The sequence below is a fragment of the Heloderma suspectum genome, chromosome 6 (genome assembly GCF_057233095.1).
Source record: "Heloderma suspectum isolate Gila_16-S chromosome 6, 16-S_ref, whole genome shotgun sequence".
Classification (NCBI taxonomy): domain Eukaryota; kingdom Metazoa; phylum Chordata; class Lepidosauria; order Squamata; family Helodermatidae; genus Heloderma; species Heloderma suspectum.
In genome coordinates this window covers 39,683,161-39,706,293 of record NC_139463.1, presented here as the reverse complement: position 1 = coordinate 39,706,293, position 23,133 = coordinate 39,683,161, and the positions used below count along the sequence as shown (strand labels likewise).

The following is a 23,133-nucleotide window of genomic DNA, read 5'->3' as shown; positions in this document are numbered from 1 at the left end:
CTCACCATTAGGAGGGACAAGCAAAACAATGCAATAGCTATTCTCGCTCCATAATTCAGGATGACATGCCTTTAAATGCAAAATCATCTGCTATCTGGACAGAGCCTGAGCTAATTTGTGATGATGCCAAGAAGCTGAAAGGGGGCTGGGGGAGGGGGGAAGAGAGAGAGAGAGAGAGAGTCCTCCTACAGATCCTTTGGGGCTTGAAGTGATCCATATAAAAACGCCCACTGAAAGGGAGGGGAGAGGAATTATCTGCAAGGAAAATCTTATTAGGGGAATCTAAACAACAGCTGAGCAAAGGGACTTATTTTAACAAGTCGTTTGAATTTTTTCTTCCTGACTTGGAACATTTGGGCTTTGTGTGCATGGGCACACCTTCACACATCTGAACATGCACTGCATGTGGATAGACACTAAATTCTGAGCTATTTCAAAATCAGAGCTTTAAGTGGGTCGGGCCTATGTGCCTGGCCCACACTGCCTGACATCTGCACACTGGATGTTATATTTGAATAAGGGCCTGTGGGCCCAGAGCTCAAAACACGTGGGCTCAGTCTGCAGAATTGTGCCGGGGTATGATCATTCTGACTGGGCTTAAATACTTTAAGCTGGATGTGCATCGACCCATATTTTAATGAGAGGTGCAGATGTCAGGCAAGGCAGGGAAGAGTAGGTGTGATCTATACAAGGTGTAGGAAACCTGTGGCCCTTGATCTAATTTCATGTGGGACCTGGCCATTCAGGTGGAGGGAACCCAGGGAGAGAAAAGGAGAGGGGCAGGTGGAATCTCTCTGCAGCTGATCAGTTCAGAGCTCTGGCAGGAGCAATCTGTCCCTCTCCTGGCAGCCTGCGGGGAGAGGGAGGAAAGAATGGCCCCAACCATGTTTGGCCCCAGCACATGGCTCTTGAAAGGTAGTGCTCCTCGACAGAAAACCAGTTGCCCACACTTAGCGCCACCTTTGCATAGGCCTTAGCTCATAAGAACATAACATCAGAAGAGCCCTGCTGGATCAGACCGAGGGTCCATCTAGCCCAGCATTCTGTTCACACAGGGGCCAACCAGCTGTCAACCAGGAACCCACAAGCAGGGCATGAGCGCAACACCACCCTCCCACCCATGTTCCCCAGCAACTGGTGTATATAGGCTCACTGCCTCTGATTCTGGAGGTAGCATGTAGCCATCAGGACTAGTAGCCACTGATAGTCTTTTCCTCCAGAAACCTGTGTAACCCCCTCTTAAAGCCATCCAAATTGGTGTCCATTGCTACATCCTGTGGTAGCAACTTCCAAAGTTTAACTATGCGCTCTTTCACCATTATCACCATTGTGCCATTTCAAAGGCAAAAAGAAATCCATATTCTACACTATGCAAACCTGAATTCTGTACTCAGAAAACTCTATTATTAGATTCACCCCCTTGCATAGGGTTTGTTCATGCTAATATTTTTATCCTGCCTTTCAGACAATTAGCTGTCCCCCAGGACTGGAAACACTACCCTGTCCAAAAGTTTTAACTTCTCCTATTCACATCCAGACAAGGGGTAGAAGATTACAGATAAGGCCATCTAGCCAACCACAAAGGCTGCCATTTTTTTCTCCAAGAAATCTGCCATTTTTTTTTCTAGGTTCAGGCTTCAGAAAACTCAAGGCTCATCTTTTTCCAAAGACAGTGTAGTAGTAAAGCACTGAGGATTTGGGGGTTCAGAGGAATATTATTTTGGTTCTTACAACCACCAGCCATAGCTAGGGATGTACGAGGAATTCATTTCAGTTCATTTTTGGTGAGAATTTACCCATGTCGCATCTCCTGGAAACAAACGCAGATCCAAACGCAATGTGCAGTCATAGTCCATACATTTCTGAACATTTCCAGAACAAAAAATGCACTAAAAAGTGTATATTTCAAAAATACGCATGAAAAAATGCATCCTTTTGAAAAATGCACACAAACACGCTTGAATCAATGGGAGAAAACACGCACAGTTGAGGCATCAATTTTGGGAAACGTACCTGAAAATATGCACAAATTTTCATATGAAAAGAGAAAATAAGCAAGGCTCACACTCTGATATTGCCACAAGTTGAACGAGCTTTGAGGAAGAATTCAGAGAACCTCACTGAATTCAAGTTGTGCTGATTTGCACATTCCAGCCATAGCAAAATCTCTACAACCATCTTAAGGATTTTGAAAGGCCATAATCTGTAACTGGTGGTAATTTCCTTTTCCACATGCCTCTGCCTTTAGATTGTTTAGTCTCCCTTGTTTGTTTAAACCCCCATATTGTGTGATGCGGTTAAATGGAGCTCCTACTAAAGAAGCTATAGTAATGCAGCAGGATGAGGCCAATGTGCAAAAGAACAAACACCTGGAGGCCAGATGTTTCTCTCTGAAATCTCAGAAGCAAACAGCTATGTCAGTAACAAAGAGTGAGTGAGTGAGTGAGAGAGAGAGAGAGAGAGCGAGAGCCAGCTTGCTCATTGCTTCCTACGCTTATCACCGTGTCCCAGCCAAACTAAGCTAAGTCAAGTATTAGCCAGGAATTCCCTGGATAATTTTTCCTTACAAGCCAGTGAAAAGGATTTGTTATTCATTCACACTAATTCACTAATAAGCCACAGTTTAAGAATCTTTATATAAAAGGAGACTTTTTGACCATTGGGGACACTCAACAAGGTACTCAAAGGTCTGTGGGTAAATGTACAGCTCCACACAACATGTGTCTTGTGCAAAGCCTTGAAAAACTATGCCTGTAGGTTCAGTTCTCACTTGTTGTATCCGCATTACCTACCTAGGTCAGCATCTGTGCTTTTCTTCATGTCCTTCTGGAGCTTCTTAGTCTGATCTTCCAGCCTAAAAATAGCAAATTGAGTTTTGTTTTGATTTTTTAAAAAATGCATGTAAGGTGTGCAACCTCACTATAGGGCACGGGGAAAAAGAGGAGCAGGAGGAGGCACAGTTGGGCAATGTCTGGATTCTAGGCTGCAGCACAGGAGAGCCAACAGGAACCAATGGAGAAGACAAGAAGAGGAGACACAGAGGGAACGTCTTGCTTTCTAACAGCCTTGATTACCTGTGGCGAGTTCAAATCACCTCTAGGAAACCAGGTGTGTATGCTTCTGTAAAATGGAAGTCTATTCTTTTTAATGTTTCCATCCGTGTGTCATGAAGGATTAATGTAGGTAATGTGTGGGAAGGTAGACCAGAACCATTTGTATGAGGCTACTAACTTTTGTGGCTTTATTTAACATGCAGGAACAAGTATATAAAACAGGAAGCAGCAGACAAGATTAAAAAGCCTGATGCTTAATTGATCACACATCTAGGTTACCATGGAGATGGGGATGTCAAAGTGATATCAGGGTGCTATAGACCCAGGAACCCTAGCACAGGCTTCTCTCTCTCTCTCTCCTCCGCTGCTTTCCTTTCTTCTCTCTCTTAAGTATTTAAAACATATGAACATATGAGCCCTGCTGGATCAGACCAGAGCTCCATATTTCCATCAGGGTTTCTTTGTTTATAATTAAGAAAATGATTTCTGCAGAACTATAGCACCCATCTCACACTGAGGCCTATGTCTCCATACATTTCATAAAAAACTTGTTCCTTTTTCACCCACTGATGTATATCTAAATAGGGAGGCTTCTTTGCCACCTATTACTTCCTTGGAACTATAAACACAGTAGGTGTCCTCGTGATCTGGAGTCACAGACTTGCAAGAGTCACAACGAAGTTGGGAAACATAATCCCGCAGGAGAGAGACCCACATGGAAATCCTGCCAAGCCAGGAGAAAACTCCAACTAAAATGTAGGAGAAGCAAAAGAGCTTCCTGTGGCCAGTTTAGTTTGGTCATTACCTTCTGAGACAGCAGGCAAATTGGCTAGTTTTGGTGGCGACTGTAGAAAGGTAGAATTCTGTACACCAGGAATGGCACTGAAGCTCATTTGTGCATCAGCGGCCATCAGAACAATAACAATTAGTTTTCAGCTTTGTTTAATGTGCAAAAGATGCCCGGGCCCAAGAGTGGGCTAAATAAACATGCATGTCCTCTGTGTCTCTCACACAGGTACAACTGTCCTCTTTTTCCAGAAAGTGACAACATGAGCACATACAAATATCAGGATTTGGAAAGGCCAGGTGGGAATGGCATCTGCTTTGGCTGCTATTTGATTCTTGCCTGCTCAGCCAGGTACTTCCCCTTCCTGATGCTCAAAAACAAGACAAAGTGAGGAAAATAGCTGCCAACTACTTGCAAAATGAATGGATGGTCCACACCAGACCGGTGGGATGGGGGAGGAGGAGAAGAGAGAACAGTGTTTCCTTGCATGACTGAGATGGGGGTGGGATTTTTGCAGGAGTAGTAGCTTATGGGGAGGGGCTGAGATTTAGGTCCACAACAAGACAGTTCCAGAAAGACCAGCCAGGCTAAGGTGACTCACCAAAAAGAACACGCCAACTTCTAGTCCAAAAGCTAGGCAGAGGTTCAATTACAAGTCAGTCTGAGCTGCTTCACATTACAAAACTCCTACACAGAAGGCACTTGCCTTGGGTAGCCATTAACATGTCTGAGCATAGATCGTGTGCAACTAACGATAAAGTGCCATAATCACATGCACAGCAGAGGTGGCGGGAAGATGTAGCCCATTTTCACAGATGTGAAAGCTACATCCATGCCCCATTTGTAGGTTTTCCAGAGAAACATGCATAGCTTAATGCACAGGCAGAATTCAAATGCAACAATCCATACAGGAATCATTCTTACATGCCTTCTGCGTAGGCATTTTGTAATTTGCGAAATGGCCCTTAATCCTAAAAGGAAATGGCAGAATAGGAACAAGACCAACATGGGTCAAGGAGCCAAAGGGAATCCAGGGTAGAGCAGGAAGCAAAAGAATAAACAGAGAGACACACACAGGCAAGTGTAAGGAAGAACAGAGCCTAGGAAGGAATATCCACCACAACAAGCTGGTTAACAACACTTACTGCTGAAGCTTTCCATACTCCCGTTCAAAATCTCTCTCAACCTGTGAAAAGGAAGAGAAGCCAAATCAGCTAAAAACCTTGGAGTATAATTAAAAAAACAAAACACACACCCCGCCCAATGCAGCCAGCAGTCGTCTTTCCACGTTCAAAGCCCAAGAATAGACTAGTCTACAAATAGCAATAGATAAAACACACCAAATTCCACTCATGAATCTTACTTGTTAAGGATTCCCCCCGTAATCTTTAGAAAACACATCAGCCACAGCTGGCATGAAAAGGGCTCTGTGTCCCCATTACCAAGGCTAGAAATTGAAAACAAAAATCTAGTATTTAAATGATTCTCCCTCCTACATCTCAATTATTTTCAGATTCTCAACAACAATCGCATGATGGGAGTACTGAATGATGTGTGGAGCAATTCAATAAATAGTTCCTCTTTGGGGGATTGCATTCACAGAAGATGCATTATAAAAGCAATTTGAAGCATAACATTTATCATTATTTTTAAATACAAGCAAAATGCTTATAAAGCAGCACTGGAATATTAATATTGGCAGGACAGAGAAAGGAGAACTGTGGTGGTTCACTTTTGGCTTAATTGGCCATATGTACATATATAGACACATACTTTTTACACATGCACTCACACTCCTCCCCAATAAGAAATCACTTGCTTTATTTCATCTGTGAGGCTCCCATGAAACATATCTTTGATCCATCACCTAGCTTGGAAGCTGCTTCTTAAACAAAAAGACACATACACGTGTACATTTCTGGCTTATGAATCAAGAGTGAACAAAGAGGGTCTTCTGATGCAGCCTTGTAAGCTGCAGTTCAGCTGGGGCACCTGAGTACCACAGTGTGGCATTTTCCCCTCCTTGTAGACTTAAAAGCACTGCAAGGGGGGGGGGGACAGAACTGGGCAGGAAGCCAGCTCAACATTGAACTCCATTTAATGTAAAGCTCAAAAGCACATGCCCCCCAATCCTGCCCACGATCATGTTGGGCTTCACGCTCATCTCTGTCTCTCTTCTGCCTTAGGGACTATTGGCTATCTAAAGGCAGAATGAAGACAGGAGGATGTGTACAAAGCATCAGGCGTTGGCAGCATAGCAGTTGCCACCCCCACTTCCCTTTGGAATAAGGGAGGTAGCGTTGCTTGGCTTCCTACCACAAGGGGACAATTCCCCACTGCCATGGATAGATATCGATGTAGCACATTTATCCCGCCTGTCTTCCAGAGAACTTGGAGCATAAGTTTAACCTCAAAACCGCTTAACAAGATCAGCCTCGGATGGCCTTCTCTCTGTCCCATCAGCCAGGACAGCTAGGCTGGTGAGGACGAGGGAGAGGGCCTTTTCTGTGGTGGCCCCCACTCTGTGGAACTCCCTCCCTAGGGAACTCCGCCATGCCCTCTCTTTAATGAGCTTCCGCCGCGCATTAAAAACGTGGTTGTTCAGGCAGGCATTTGGGGTGGGTTAGGGTATTTTTTATGATGTTTTTAATGTAGAATTCTATTGTTTTAACTGTTTTGTTGTTGTACATCACCCAGAGTGGCTGGGTGACCAGCCAGATGGGTGATTAATAAATTTAATAAAACAAACAAACAAACAAACAACCCTGTAGGTAAGGTTAGGCAGAGAGAATGATTTGTCCAAATTCATCCCAGTGGATGTCATAGCTGAACAGGGATTTCAGCCTAGTTTCCCACATCCAAACCTAAGACTTGATCCCCTTCAGCACAGGAGTTATCACTTCCTTTGGCACTGGGAGCTCACCAAGTCTAAGTGGAGTACTGGCAGTAGCCACCCATCTTATGCTGCTCTATGGCAGCCATCCCAAACGTGATGCCCGCCGGATGCATGGGACAACAACTCCCATCATTCCCAGCCAGCATGGTATGCTGGTTAGGGATTGTAGTCCAACACACCTGGACTACACCTGGTTGGAGAAAGCTCCTCTGTGACAAAGAAGAAGGACAACTGCAGCGATATTATTAGCCCTGTACAGTGACCTTACATTATAGCGTTATGGCTCCTTCCTGTCCTGGCTCCTTCCTGTCCTTGTTAGCTTTCTGGCTTATGGCTAGAAGGCAGAGAGGAAACCACTCTGCACTACAGTAGCTGTCTGTCCCATGGAAGGGGAGGGGGCATAACATCACCTTAGGAACATAGATTCTCCTTTATACTGACTCAGACCACAGGTCTATCTAGCTCAGTATTGCCAGTACCAGGTGTGGGGAACCAGCTGCGCACAGGCCAGATGCAGCCCATGAAGCCTTTGTGCCCGACCTCCTAGCTTCTATGCTCAAGCCTCACTCACTTCACACACACAGACACACCTCAGCAAACTATCCTCCTCCTGATGCTTTGCACCGATGTCACCCAGTTAGCACTAGGAAACACTCAGTGATCACTGGGAACTTTGATGATGATCACCAGGGCATCAGGAACCAAGTGTTTGATGATAATCACCTGTGAAATGATCGCTGAGCACTTTCAGCACTGACATTACCAATGCTCTGGCCCTCCTCCCAATTCCAAACCTCCTTGTTGGTTTACTTACAGGTCAAGAAAACAAAAATCAAAACAAAAATTAAGCAAAATGTACTGAAAATCATGGTGAGGACTCTGGGGACCTGAGGGCAGGATGGGCCTCCCAGTCACAGATTTCTCACTGCTGAGAGCAGCATGGGCCTCTTGGGTGTTACTTGGGCAGGGTTTGAAGTGTGTATGCGTGCATACGCACATGAGAAAGAGAGAGAAGAAGAGAATGAGAATTATTGTTGAACCATGGGTTGTTGTGTGGTATGAACCCAGCCGTGCTAACAAACCATGGTTTGTTAACCACAAACAACCCATGAAGAGAACCTGTGGTTTGTTACTGAGTTGTGAACTGTGGGTTATTTGTTGTTCACAAATCATGGTTTGTTAGTGCTGCTGGGTTCACACAACAACCCACGTTTCAGTGACAACCTATACTCAACCATGAGTGTGGGTTGTCATGTTGTGTGAGCCCAGCCATTGTGTTGCACAATACACAGAAGGAACTAGAAGGATTAGATGAGCTACACAAACACATTTAATCCCTGAAATAAGGACCCTGAAGATGCTATACTTTTGAGGGAGTACAGTAGGACATCAGCCAGGGTGTGTGTGTGTGTGTGTGTGAGGTAATAAGCTCAAAGAAGCAACATACATTGCAATTACACAACCCAAAGTGAAAAGTATAGGTGGCTTTATTATCACAAGATCAAAAGTAGTATAAGGCAGTATGCCACACAAAAAGCAGGAAAATGCTGCACACTCCCACAACCAAAATATTAAAGGGAATGGGGGATGCCAGCACATACATGCTGCTCTAGGCATTCACGACCCAAAATTCTCAGGGGCAAAAAAGAGATACCTAAAGAAACTGGAATATTTCAAATTAAAATCCCCACTTGGTTTTTAATTAACACTGCTACAAGGCCACCACTGTTTCAAAGCAAAGGCCTGCAGATGTAAACAGTCTCTTGGTTTTATGGCAATCTCCTTGATCATCATCTCTGCTTGAAAGTTTGAATCTGTCCAGAGGCATCCTGATTGGATGGCTATTTGGGTTGTGCAGGCTACTATACAAGTTGCAATACCACGTACCTATTTTGTGTCCACTGTTACAGAAACTACCGACATTGCTAACCAAGTTGAGAGTCTACGTACAGCAAGCAACTAAAGTTTGCTCACTGCCAAAAATGGTCCTCCTAGGAACAAGGCTGGATCAGTGTGTAGGATGTTTGCACTACCACTGCCTGTGTTGCAGGCTTGCCAAAATCCACAGCAGCTGATGCCTTCAGGTCAGGTAACAAGCACAAAAAGTAAAGCCACCCTACGTTTCTATGGCTGTTCCGGTGGTAAAAATAGCTGCTGAATTGTCACATCTATTTATATGTCCATGTGTGAACTGTCCCGGTTGCCTTAGAAGGCAGGGTGACACAGGCTGCCACATTGGCACCCAACTCAGGGTATCTGCCACGATTTCTTATTGCATATTAAAGATCCTGAACAAGCCCAAACAAAGAATACCTGGGACAGACATGAAGGCTATGCAATCTTTTCTACTTTAAAAGAGGTGGCTTTCCAAACATCGTTTCAACCTGCTCACTCGCTTTTGTCTCCTCTCTCTCTCTCTCTCTCACACACACACACACACACACACACACACACACACAGAGCACAAAGCATTAACTCTACTCTGATTCTGAAGCAGGAGGCAATCAACCCCTGGACATAGCAAAACACACACAACTACTATTATGCAGTGCAGTGTTCTGCAGGAGGGGCCATAACTCAGTGGATGAAGCACATGTTTTGCAAGCAGAACTTCCCAGGCTCAGTTACTGGTATCTTTAGTTAAAAGGGTCCCAGGTAGCAGGTAATGGGAAAGATGTTTTTCTGCTGGTAAAGCTAAGACATTAAACAGCAGGCCAGCACATGGACAGAAAGATGGAAATTACACTGGACCCAGATACCTGTTGGATCATCTTCTCCTGTATGAGCCCACGTGTTTCCAGAGTTTACCATTTGAGGTCCCTCTCTGGGTGCCCTGAGGTCAAGTGGGTGGCAACCAAAGAGAGAGGGCCTCTTTGGTGGTGGCCCTACCACCTTTGGAATGGTTTCCTAAGGAAGGTTTGCCTGGCACCTATGTTCATATCATCTGAGTGCCAGGAGAAAATCTTTTTATTTTCCCAGACCTTTCAATCTTTTGACCTTTTAAGCCAGAGGTAGAGAGCCTCTTTCAGACCGAGGGCCAGTGATGTGGGTTTTCTGGAAAATTTTGAATTGGAATTATCTGGGGAAAAATCTGGAAAATCTCCCAATTTATTTATTTTATTTATTAAATTTATTAATCGCCCATCTGGCTGGTCACCCAGCCACTCTGGGTGATGTACAACATATAATAAAACAGTTTAAAACAATAAAATTCTACAGTAAAAACATTTTCTAAAATACCCGAACCCACCCCAAATGCCTGCCTGAACAACCACGTTTTAATGTGCGGCGGAAGCTCATTAAAGAAGGGGCATGACGGAGTTCCCTAGAGAGGGAGTTCCACAGAGTGGGGGCCACCACAGAAAAGGCCCTCTCCCTCGTCCCCACCAGTCTAGCTGTCCTGGCTGATGGGACAGAGAGAAGGCCATCCGAGGCTGATCTTGTTAAGCCGCCTGTCTGGTGTTGCTGGAGGCGTTCCTTAAGATAGGCTGGGCCGGAACCATATAGGGTTTTAAAGGTCAAAACCAACACCTTGAATTTGGCCCGGAAAACAACTGGTAACCAGTGCAACTCCTTCAGCACTGGAGTGATATGATCTTGCCAGCAGCTGCCTTTAATCAGGCGAGCAGCCGCATTCTGTACCAGCTGCAGCTTCCGAACCGTCTTCAAGGATAACCCCACATAGAGCACATTACGGTAGTCTAAATGAGAGGAGACCAGGGCATGTACTACCGATGGGAGCAGATGGTTGGGAAGGAAGGGGCGCAGCTGCCATATCAGATGGAGTTGATACAGTGCTGTCTGGCTCACAGCTGACACCTGAGCCTCCATGGACAGCTGGGAGTCCAAAATGACCCCCAGGCTGCGGACCTGGTCTTTCAAGGGTAGCCGTACCCCATTCAACACCAGGTCAACATCCCCCAGCCTCCTCTTGTCTCTCACCAAAAGCACCTCGGTCTTGTCAGGGTTCAGCTTCAGCTTATTCCTCCCTATCCAGCCACTCATCGTCTCCAGACATTTGGACAGGGATTCTATGGCCAACCTTGGTAAAGATTTGAACGAGAGGTAGAGCTGCATGTCATCCGCATACTGATGACACTGCACCCCAAACCTCCTGATGATAGCCCCCAGCGGCTTCACATAGATGTTAAATAGCATCAGGGAGAGGATGGAACCCTGTGGCACCCCACAAGTGAGTGGCCACAGGTCCAAAACCTCCTCTCCCAGTGCTACCCTCTGGTACCTGCCGGAGAGGAAGGACCGGAACCACCACAATACGGTGTCTCCAATGCCCAACCCCTCCAGGCGGGGTTAATAATTAATTAAATTATGTTAATTTGCATGGGGTTATTTACATAAGAAAAATTTCAGTTTGCATCACAAAATCTTCCTATGCAAATTAGGTTACTTTGCATAGGGTCATTTGCATAGGAAACTTAGCATGTTTATTTTACTTGAATTTAATAAACAACAAAGTTTTCAAAAGTACCCTATGTTAATTTTTTATCCCAATATACCACAAGTATTTGACCTGAAATATTTGAGGTGGAGAAATTAAATCATACTTAATATGGTTTAACATGAAATATTTTAAATAAATAAATACCATATTACATGTAATTTTTTACTGGAATAGCATGTACGTCCCTTACATTGTTTAAATTTACGGGGAAAAAAGGTAGGGAAAATGTTGACATACTAACTAATTGTAGCAAGATGAGAACTGTGCATGATATGCTGACAACCACTCATCTGTTTCACAACAGAGTTCAACACTCTTCCACTTAGGTTGTTGGAGAACCTTCAGTTTTGCTGTCACTACTTATTAGTTCCATTTCATTCAGAGACATATATGTATTTCAATTAAATATGTATTTCTCTCACATACTTGCTAGGGATAATCACCTGAAAAAACATTAATTACAACTTTGAAACTGCCAAGCCTGCCTGATATTGTATTTGCAATTGGCATACATTCATTTTTACTAAAGAACATATGAAATGGAAAAATGTCCATGGAAAAATAGTGCACTGGAAAAATTTCTGTGTTGGAAAAATTTCCACTGCACTTAATTGCCAAGGACAAAATTTCAGAGGCACACTTGGGGGCCACATTCCAGTGGTGGGTGGGGCTGAAGGCAAAAGTGATGAGGCCAAATATACAAAAACTACTAGAATACTGTAACTCAGTGTTCTCATTGTCAGTAACTAAGCCTTCGGAGAGGCATTTCAGCTTTTTAGAATGGGGGGAAAACTCCACAAAAGCTGGGAAACCACCAAATAACTGGAGGTTAGGGGAAAGGGGTAGCAGGGGAAGGGGGCGTGGCCATCTGGGGAATCCTGGAGGATCAGATGGGGCCCCCAGGAGGGCCGGATTTGACTCCTGAGCCTGAGGTTCCCCACCTGTTTTAAGGCAGCTTTCCCCAATGTGGTGCCATCCAGATGCTTTGGACTGCAACTCCCATCCGCCCTGACCATTGGCTATACTGGCTAGGGCTGATGGAAGTTGTAGTTCAAAACATCTGGAAGGCTCTATTTTAAGAGGTTGGAAGTAGTGTTTTCACTGCATGCTGTGCCCCTCAGAATTTCATCTACTGGGTTTCTGTTGCTGCTTTAGTCCTCTGTGTGTTTTATCCTGTGTTTTTTTTATATACTTTTAATTGTAAGCTGCCTAGGGAACACTGCAGTGCTGAAGGCACAAGATATAAATATAGTAAATAAATAAATAGCTCAGTGGTAAAGCACATGCTTTGCAGGCAGAAAGTCCAAATTTCAATTCCCAGAATCTTCAGTTAAAAAGAGATCTTCAGTAGCAAGGCTGGGGAAGACCTGTGCCTGGACCTTATAGAGCAGGGGTGGGTAGAAAATAGATCTCCAGATGTTTTGGACTTCAACTCCCAGCATTCCTGACTACTGGCCATGCTGACGGGGGCTTCTGGGAATTGAAGTCCAAAACACCTGTAGTTCTACCTTCTGCCCACCCCTGTTGTAGAGCTGCTTGCTGGCATTTTGGACAGACAGTACAGTCCCAGGATCTGAGAGTTGGAGGCAGGTTCATATGCCTGAGAGCAACACCAGAGACTCTGTAATATTTCCTTTATCTTCTAACATACAAGCAGAGCCATAAATGGAACCAAATGCAGTCCTACAGCACAGCTTTGCCATAGATTCCCAAAGAGCAACTCATGCAGCCACCACTACTAACTGCTGCCATAAGATCACTGCCCCGGTTCCGGCTAACTTCAGCTAGAAACTTGCAGCTCGCTCTGCCCATTTGAGCTACAGAACTGCCTTCTCTCGCATGTGCATAATCTGCCAAACACTCAAGCCCCAGCCTTGCATGTGAATTCCCCACTGAGGTGACCATCCCCAGTCATCTGGAAACATTCAAGTACTTTTGCCAAAGGCCCTTGATCACAGAGATCAACACAGGGCAAATTCATAACAGTGTAACTACAGTGTACAACTTGACACTATTCCGTTCCCTGTCACAAGCAAAGCAGACCTAGCCTGGGATGGGATGCCTCCCCATTTCTGAGATTAGGACAGAGGCTTGGTATCTGCCTCTTTACACTGAACAGAATATGTTCATTTATACTCTTAATTCATGCAGGATGCACATTTTGCCATCAAACATAATTCAAAGATTATTGCCAAACAATGGAATTTGTGTGAACGAATGTGCGGGAGGAACACCCCAAATCCTAACACATACTGAAACCGTTGCTAGAAAACAAAACACAAGTAGCCGTAAATAATTCCCATACATTGTTTTAATATACCTAATTGCATACAATAATCCAAACCATGGAACAACCTCATAAATGTAAACTACATGCATAAGGAATCACTTATCAGCATAGTTAATCCTGACTGCAGTACTGGGGTTCCTTAAATATAATTCAATAGCTAACATTTTAAATATTTTAAATGATGTAAATATATCATCATCGTCATTTATTCAACATTTTGAACACTCTAAAAGTGTGTCACTTATATTATCGCAGTAATGCTGACATCTCCCTTTTTAAAATTTATGAATTACATTTTTACCCACCCTTCTTCCAAGAAACTCAGGGTGGTGGTTGATGGTGATCTCTATAGGTCAACATTATACCACCCCATAGTGCACATAGAGACTTGGGAGAGAGTAGCATGCCTAAGGCAGTGAATTCATGGCGGAGGTTGGATTTGAAGCAGGACTTTCCATCTTACAGCTCTGTCTCTTAGCCACTATGCCACACTAGCTCTAATACTATGCTGTATTATGGGGCCCCCTAACGTGAGGCTAGAGGCTGGGAGTGGAAAGAAACAGCAAGATAAAGAGGTATGTGGGAGAGAAAGGGCAAGGCTAGGGGCTAGGAAGGGAAAGAAGGCTAGGTATGGGGAAGGGAGAGAAATAGCAAGGCTACAGGCTGACAGCAGAGAGAAAAAGAGCAAGCACAAAGAGGAAAGGTCTGTGAGGACAGAAGAAGATTGGACAGGCCAGGAAGCAGTTCATTCCATTTCTCCTTCTTTCCTAGTTTCTAACTTCGCTATTTTTCTCTCCCACCACCACCTCTAGACTAGCCAAGCCTCCACAGCAGTCATTATGCAACTAGCCACATCCTCCATGGGAGACATTTTGTGGTGGTACCCACAGCAGTTTCCCAAATGCCCAAAGGTGCCCACGGATCCAAAATGCACAATGACAGGGTTCATACAACACGATAAAAAACCATGGTTTGTTATCGCGGCTGGTGCAGACAACACAATAACCCATGTTTCAGCAACAACCCATTGGTTTAACGACAACCCACACTCAACCCTTGAGTGTGGTTTATCGTGTTGTATGAACCCTGTCATTGTGCATTTTGGATCCGTGGGCGCCTTTGGGCATATGGGAAACTGCTGTGGGTACCACCACAAAATGTCTCCCATGGAGGATGTGGCTAGTTGCATAATGACAAACCATGGTTTGTTAACCATGAACAACCCACAGTTCACAGTCCAACAACAAACTACGGGTTCTCTTGACAGCTGTCAAACTAAACATGGTAACTGCATTTGAGAGCGAAAAAGTGTGTGTGTGTGCACTTTTCAATTAAAAGAGCTGCTGCCGACTTGGACAAGTGTGGATTCAAACAGATTCATCTGTTGGGCTCACAATGGGTTGTTCCAACGACAACCCACACTGCATGGCTTATTTTGCAGGGTGGGTTGTCGTGTTGTACAAACTCGACCACTATGTGCATCCTATATACTAACAGCAATCTCACTGATCCTTATGTAGCCAAAATGGCACCCCCCACATGCAAACACAAGAGGCAGGTGCAAACATAATTACCGGGGGTGCGGGGGCTAAAAGATATATATATCTTTAGGGAAAGAATCCTGATAGACAACATGGCTGGCTGGAACTCTGAACCGGAGCCTTCCATAGCACATCATTTTGTTGCAGGTCCCACTTGTTTGTTTGAAATTAGCCAGGCTGTCTCCAGTATGGCTGTAAAGTTTTCATTTTGCTTGCTCAATTCCTTTAGGCAAAAGGTTGTGAAATGCCACAGTGGGCTATTCACCCATCTTCACAATGACTACATGTCCACTGTGCTCTGCTGGCAAACCAGACATTCTGTACAGGTTCATATTTTGTATATAAAAACATATCAACTTACAGAAATACAGATATTCAAATAATTGAATTGAATGTTTTCCCATTAAAATTCAAACTTCATACAAAATTCCAGTTACTAAGGATGTCATCTACTACCTTTCAGTATTCCAATGCATTTAGTTAGTGAACATTTCAACCCAATTGCATCTACTCTAGTATTGAAAACAATGTAGCAGTCTCATATTTTCTATATAGTTTGTTCAGTCTTCTCTAAGGTGCATACAGTAGGAACACTTTAAACCAGGAGTGGGTAACCTATGGCGCTGCAGATGTTTTGGCCTAAAACTCTGGTGGTATGCCAAATCATTTGGAGGGCCACAAGTCCCATCCCCCCGCCCCACTTTAAACAGTTAAGTAAGGATCAACATTTCGCTTCCAATTATGTTATGGATGGTGCCTCTGCTTTCTTCCAATATTGAAAAATTAGAATCCTAGCATCCACTAATAAATATAGGTCAGCTCAATTTCTTGTTCTGGAACAAACTCCCCAAGAGAACCCAGACAGAATCCTAACACCGACCTTCTGTAAAATCCTATTGAAGATTTGGGTCAAAGGCTCCTGTATTTTAGAGCACTTCCACCAAACATGCCTTAAATCAGTTTTATTAGATTTCTATTTCCAGCAAGAGAGAGCGGCATTAAAATAAATCAACTCCATCCTTGGTGTTAAGCACTAATGCACCATTATTTTATAATAATTTTCAGTATTATTGCTGGACAGCAATAGCAAAGATAAGCTCAAAGGTCATTAGTTACTACTTCCACTTAAATCACAGTTCTGTTTTCAACAGTAAAAGGTCTATTATTATTGGATACTCGATTATATACCTTTGTTTGGGCTATTATACTCCATACCCTTTCTTATCCCCAATGGCTCAGCTGAAAGCAGCAGAACATGGGGGATCTATTTGTAACTTTGTTTACTAGTTCATAACAGGAGTATATTCTATGTTTCATAGTTTTGTTACCCTAATTAAAAAAAAAACAAAAACCTATGAGACATTTGTGTCTTTTACAACTGCAAGTTGGAGGGCTCTGGAAGCCTTTTTGGCTGAAGAGTGGGGTAAAAATGCCTCAAATAAATAAATGAACCGAGGATTCTCCATTTAGACAAAAAGGCAACAGGGCGGGGGGGAAACAATAGTAGATAAAAGAATTCATAGCCGAAAAAATTCATGGATGTTTTTCCTGCCTCTCTCATAATACTAGAACTTGGGATCGTCCAGTGAAACTGACAGTAGCTTCAGGACAGAAAAAAAAAAATATTTCTTCACACAACACATAGTTAAACTGTGGAATTCCCTGCCACAGTATGTGACGGTGGGTTTAAAAAGCAGATTAGACAATTACACAGAGGACATTTCTATCAATTATGATCATATGCTACCTCCAGGCTCTGGGAGACCAAGGTTGCTGAGTGCATGTACTGGATGTTGGGCCCGAAGGGCAGTCTGGGGATTCTGCTCGTGTACCGTCCACCCCGCTGCATGACTGACTCCCTGGCCGAGGTGCTTGACGTGGTCTCTGATGTGCGAGTACAGTCCCCTAACTTATTGGTGTTGGGGGACTTCAATGTACATTCGGAGGCCATCCTCACAGGAGCACCTCGGGACTTCATGGAGACCATGGCCTCCTGGGAGCTACACCATATTCTAACTGGGCCCACCCATGTAGCCGGTCATGCACTAGACCTTGTGTTTGTTTCTGGAGAAGCGGGGAGTGATCTGGAAGTCGGGGGTATATCCACCACCCCCTTGTCATGGTCAGATCACTACCTGGTGACGTTGGACTTCTCGGTTCCACAACCCCTCCGCAGGGGGGGAGGACCCATTAAAATGGTCCGCCCCAGGCGTCTTATGGAGCCAAATGGATTCCTGAACGCGCTCGGGAATTCTCTGGGGCACGCCAACAGCCACTCGGTCGAGACCCTGGTGGGTGGCTGGAATGCCGCAATCACTGGGGCATTAGATCAGGTGGCTCCGAAATGCCCTCTCCCCCTGAACAGGGCTCGGACTGCACCATGGTTCAATCCGCAGTTACGAGCTCTGAAACAGGAGGTGAGACGGCTAGAGTGCCGGTGGCGGAGGTCTCGCTCCAAAGACAATCAGACACGGGCTAGAGCTGTATCTTCAGCCTATCACGTGGCGGTGAAGGCAGCAAAAACGGAATATGCTGCCTCTATCGCGTCAGCAGAGTGCTGTCCCAGGAGGCTGTTCCAAGTGGTCCGGAGCCTGGTCAGTCCTGTGGCTCCTGAACCACTGGAGCATTCTAAGGCCTCCTGTGAGGCCTTGGCAAGGCACTTTGCAGATAAAATTGATCAGATTAGGAGTGTTATTCCGTGTGCTGTGGATACAGTTAGTGAGCAAGAGGCAGCCTGTGGCAAACCGGTTTTGTGGGATCGGTTCCAGCTTCTTCCTCCTGATGAAGTGGACAAGGTGCTTTCATCTGTAAGGCCGACCACCTGCTTACTTGATCCTTGCCCATCTTGGCTCATTATGGCCTGCAGAGAGAGACTGGGTGAGGGGATCAGGGCGGTGGTGAACACCTCCCTTGAGGAGGGAGTGATGCCATCAGCCCTCAAGGAGGCAGTGATAAGACCACTCTTAAAGGAGCACTCCTTGGATCCTCAAGTTTTGAACAACTTTCGCCCAGTCTCAAATCTGCCATTTTTGGGCAAGGTGATTGAGCGGGTAGTGGCAATGCAGTTGAAGGCACATTTGGAAGAAACTGATTATCTAGACCCATTTCAGTCGGGCTTCAGGCTTGGGCATGGGATAGAAACGGCCTTGGTCACCCTGGTAGATGATATGAGGAGGGCTCTGGATAGGGGTGAATGCTCCTTCCTTGTTCTCCTCGACCTCTCAGCGGCTTTTGATACTGTTGACCACGGTATCCTCCTGGACCGCCTGGAGGGGTTGGGCATTGGAGACACCGTATTGTGGTGGTTCCGGTCCTTCCTCTCCGGCAGGTACCAGAGGGTAGCACTAGGAGAGGAGGTTTTGGACCCATGGCCACTCACTTGTGGGGTGCCACAGGGTTCCATCCTCTCCCCGATGCTATTTAATATCTATGTGAAGCCGCTGGGGGCTATTATCAGGAGGTTTGGGGTGCGGTGTCATCAATATGAGGATGACACGCAGCTCTACCTCTCATTCAAATCTTCACCAAGGTTGGCCGTAGAATCCCTGTCCAAATGTCTGGAGACGGTGAGTGGCTGGATGGGGAGGAATAAGCTGAAGCTGAACCCTGACAAGACCGAGGTGCTTTTGGTGAGAGACAAGAGGAGGCTGGGGGATGTTGACCTGGTGTTGAATGGGGTACGGCTACCCTTGAAACACCAGGTCGGCAGCCTGGGGGTCATTTTGGACTCCCAGCTGTCCATGGAGGCTCAGGTGTCAGCTGTGACCTGGACAGCGCTGTATCAACTCCATCTGATACGGCAGCTGCGCCCCTTCCTTCCCAACCATCTGCTCCCATCGGTAGTACATGCCCTGGTCTCCTCTCGTTTAGACTACTGTAATGCGCTCTACGTGGGGTTACCCTTGAAGATGGTTCGGAAGCTGCAGCTGGTACAGAACGCGGCGGCTCGCCTGATTAAAGGCAGCTGCTGGCAAGATCACATCACTCCAGTGCTGAAGGAGTTGCACTGGTTACCAGTTGTTTTCCGGGCCAAATTCAAGGTGTTGGTTTTGACCTTTAAAACCCTATATGGTTCCGGCCCAGCCTATCTTAAGGAACGCCTCCAGCAACACCAGACAGGCGGCTTAACAAGATCAGCCTCGGATGGCCTTCTCTCTGTCCCATCAGCCAGGACAGCTAGACTGGTGGGGACGAGGGAGAGGGCCTTTTCTGTGGTGGCCCCCACTCTGTGGAACTCCCTCCCTAGGGAACTCTGCCATGCCCCCTCTTTAATGAGCTTCCGTCACGCATTAAAAACGTGGTCGTTCAGGCAAGCATTTGGGGTGGGTTCGGGTATTTTAGAAAATGTTTTTACTGTAGAATTTTATTGTTTTAAACTGTTTTATTATATGTTGTACATGGCCCAGAGTGGCTGGGTGACCAGCCAGATGGGCGATTAATAAATTTAATAATAATAATAATAATAATAAAGGGGCACTATGGCACTAAATACCAGTTACCAAGGGCAACACTGGATGAGGGCTATTGCCTTCATGTCCTGTTGGTGGCCTTCTTAGGGTTGGTTGCTGGGGGAAACAAGGTACTGGACTACCTCTGGAAACAACTTCTCATAAGAACAAACAACCCCAATTGTATATCCTAGTGCAGGGATGGGCAAATTGGGGCCCTCCAGATATTTTGGCCTACAACTCCCATGATACCTCATCATTGGCTATGCTGGCTAGGGCTGATGGGAAATATAGGCCAAAACATCTCGAGGGCCACAGGTTGCCCACCCCTGTTCTAGTGGCTCACACTAAAATGATTCCTGTGGTGGTATCCCAGGACTATTTCTTTGAAAGATTCCAAACACTCAAGAGACCGCACTTTTTCCCCATATTATATCCATTTCATTGGCCCAAGGTCAGTATCTAAGTTCTGTCCCATTGCTCAAATGTATACCGGATATTAGCATCCTGTCCTTTCCACTTTTTTAATGCCTGAAGCTGCATAGCCTCATAGTAGTATTTCCATGCAGACTCATCTTAACAAGTACAAACTGACTCCTACTAGGTACCAGCCCTCTTCCTTCCCCACATTTCAGCTCTTAGCTGTTGGCCTAATTTGAAATGTAACCAGCTGTCCACTGTGGTCACTAGTTTTACATCTGAACTAAGAGTTCTCTTATAAAGGGAGTGTGGTTCGGCCTTTGTGCCCTGTTCTGTTGCCTTGGATGACTAAGCGGAGACCATATTTGAGAGAGCATGCTATTTTATGCGTTTCCTATACACCTGATCTTATGTTCACTTCTGTTTTCCATGAATAAATATTTTCTTTGCTTAAAAAACAGTCTGGAATTTTGCCACAGGGCACAGCTTGAAGGCACATGATACATCAACTTTACTGAAGCGAAGCAGGCTAGGTTCTGGTTAGAGCTTGGACAGGAACTCTAAATAACCTGGAGTACATTGCCTTGAGGTCCATCATGGAAGAAATGCAGTATATAAATATAATACATAAATAAAAATGGACCCCCCCACACACACAGAGAGCTAACCTATTTGTTCAAAGCCCTATCCAGGCATCCAGTGGCCCTGGGTACCAAATGTGTGAAGGAGCAGTGACAGCAAGTGGGCTATCCCCAAACTGTGGACACTGACATGTGTGCCAGCCACACACTCCCCCCCCCCCCAGACTGACGGCAAACATGTGGTAGTAGCGGTGTGTGGCCAGCGTGCATGCTGGCCTTCAAGGGGTGAGCCTAGCCCACTCATTCTTGCTATCACTTTATTTATATTATTAATTATTATCATCGTCATCACCACATGTATATCCCGCCTTTTTTCCTCTTGCAAGGAACCCAAGGCAGCATACATGGTCCTCCTCCTCTCCATTTTATCCTCACAACAACTCTGTGAGGTAGGTTAGGCTGAGAGTCAGTGACTTGCCCAAAGTCATGCAATGAGCTTCATGGCTGAATGGGGACTAGAACCTAGATCTGTTGGGTCCCAGTCCAACATTCTTCTACACTGGCTCTTCATGCATTCAGTACATCTCAATATGACTCTTAGTCTACTATAATTCCATAGTAGACTGGACAGTGCAGTTGGAAAGCCTCTGGTTAACCGAGTTTAATTCACAGTGTGTGTGCATATTTTATATCTGGTGTACTTCATTACCTAACGCCACCTACATACGTGGTGGCACCAAACTGGAGTGAGGTGCCAGTGTGAAAAGTGGTTAGCCTACTCCCGTTCTTGTGCATTCGGTCTCACCTCAAGACTGGGTCTGAGAAGGGGGTTCACTGACCTACATTGCTCCCTGGATTTGTGACTCTGCTGCTGCATTTGTTCTGGCATGGAGTACATCATCTCTCTAAAGAAACACTGCCCTGCCTTTCCGAAGGTTGCTTTTCAATCCTGGGGGAACAGAAGACTCTCTGACTTCCTTGTCAAGGCTTCAGAAGAAGGGCGCCTGTTTTGCCTTGCCCACCTGGCATCAGGTGGGAGGCTCTTCCCCAGGCTTGAAGATCCCGAAGCACAGGGTGGAGGAGTAAATAGCTCCTTCCTTTCCAAGCATCTGCCAACTCGGATAACCCAGTCCCCACTGAAGAGCATGACATCACCCCAGGGTGAATTGGATGCCTTTCAGTCAGCTAGGCCTACAATGCAGTTTGAAATAGAGTTACGATCCCACCCAAGCTGCTACTTAGGCATGTCCGCACAGGAGGTTCCTGCACTCCCACTTCTGTGCTTCCATGCACAATCAGAAATTCAGGAAGCAGCCCCAGGCAAACGAAGGCAACAGGTGGCACTGGATTTCTTGCACCAACACTGCACTTCTCCACTTGCAGACTGCAATAACTTTGAACGGCCCTGGATTCACAGAACCTGCCGTGCAGATGGTGCCATCTGGTTTCTGGGCCACAGCTACATTGAAGAAGCATCCCTGAAACCAGGAAAATGCTATAGTGATGTCTGCTGAGCCTACGGGGATATTCTCATTATTTTCTTTCATTTATTTAAAACATTTTAATCCTGCCTTTCTGTAAAAACGCTCAAGGCAGCTTACATAAGAAAAAACAGAACAATTTAGTAGAAGACCTTTGAAACCCAATAAAACACAGTCCAAATAATATAAAAGAAATCTATCGCAGGAAGAACAAAAGAACAAAGTCAGCAGGTTGACTGGGGGGTGGGAGCAGGGACAGAAACATGGGAGAATAAAACAGCTTTTACCTGGTGCCTAAAATAAAAAAGCGATGACACCAATTAAAGTTTCTGGGAAAGGCATTCCAACAATGAAGTGCCACCACTGAGGAGGTCTCATCTCCAGATGCCACCCACTTAACTTCTGGAGGCAGACACCAAGAGCAGGGCCTCTGATTTTGACCTTCGTGGACAGGCAGGATCAAACAGGTGAAAGTAGTCCTTCCCATAGCCTGAGTCCAAACTGTTCAGAGCTTTAAAAGGTTAAAACCAGCACTGTGAAGTGTGCCAAGACTAAGAGAGGTAACTAACAGATTTTAAAAAAAAAATATATCTATCAGGAAAATAGTTGTGGTGGGTTCCTGGTAACAACCTTGTCACCGTATTCTGGGCCAGCTAGAGTTTTCAAGCACTTTTCAGAAAGCAGCTCCACATACTGCAGCAATCAAAGACATTACAACAGCATGGAAAGATCACCCTTATCCAGGAAGGGCACAACTGGAGCACCCACCCAAGTTGGTGAAAGGCTTCGACTATCAGGTCTGAACAGAAAACATTCTGCGTATAGAATCAAAGGTTATCATGCCTCAACCCCTGACATAAAGCAGGGATCTTCCTGAATTAGACCACATAATTTAGATAGTAATATTTACATGTCCAGTGACCTGATCCAAGCAGAGTTCTGCCACCTCAGACTCAGATCTGACCATTACAGGGTGAACATCAGAAAGGAATCAGAGAGCACAGTAAAGCAGTGCTTAAGACAAAGTGGGGAGAACCCTTGAATTCCCAGGCAAAATTAGTACTTATAAAAAGCAATTTTTAAAAAATAGACCACACACACCCAAACAAGCCAAACATTTCTTGAATGAAGGTGTTCAAAAATTTTAAAAGAAAGGTACAGGATTCTTAGGTAG

The 23,133-nt window shown here is 45.2% G+C and overlaps 1 protein-coding gene across 7 annotated transcripts in view; it reads right to left on the bottom strand.

Moving 5' to 3' along the window:
- BIN3 (bridging integrator 3) overlaps positions 1 to 23,133 on the bottom strand; it is a 146,074-nt gene that overhangs the window by 82,408 nt on the left and 40,533 nt on the right. For 6 of the 7 annotated variants that reach the window (XR_014783740.1, XR_014783739.1, XM_084804002.1 and 3 more), the window contains 2 exons: positions 4,986 to 5,026; positions 2,793 to 2,854 (listed from right to left, as the gene is read on the bottom strand). Coding sequence is in view for 5 of the 7 variants with exons in the window: in XM_084804002.1 (XP_084660128.1) it covers positions 2,793 to 2,854; positions 4,986 to 5,026 (103 nt within the window). In the remaining 2 variants the exon portion in view is untranslated. The remainder of the gene's footprint in view (positions 1 to 2,792; positions 2,855 to 4,985; positions 5,027 to 23,133) is intronic. The other variant, XM_084804007.1, reaches the window with a different exon arrangement.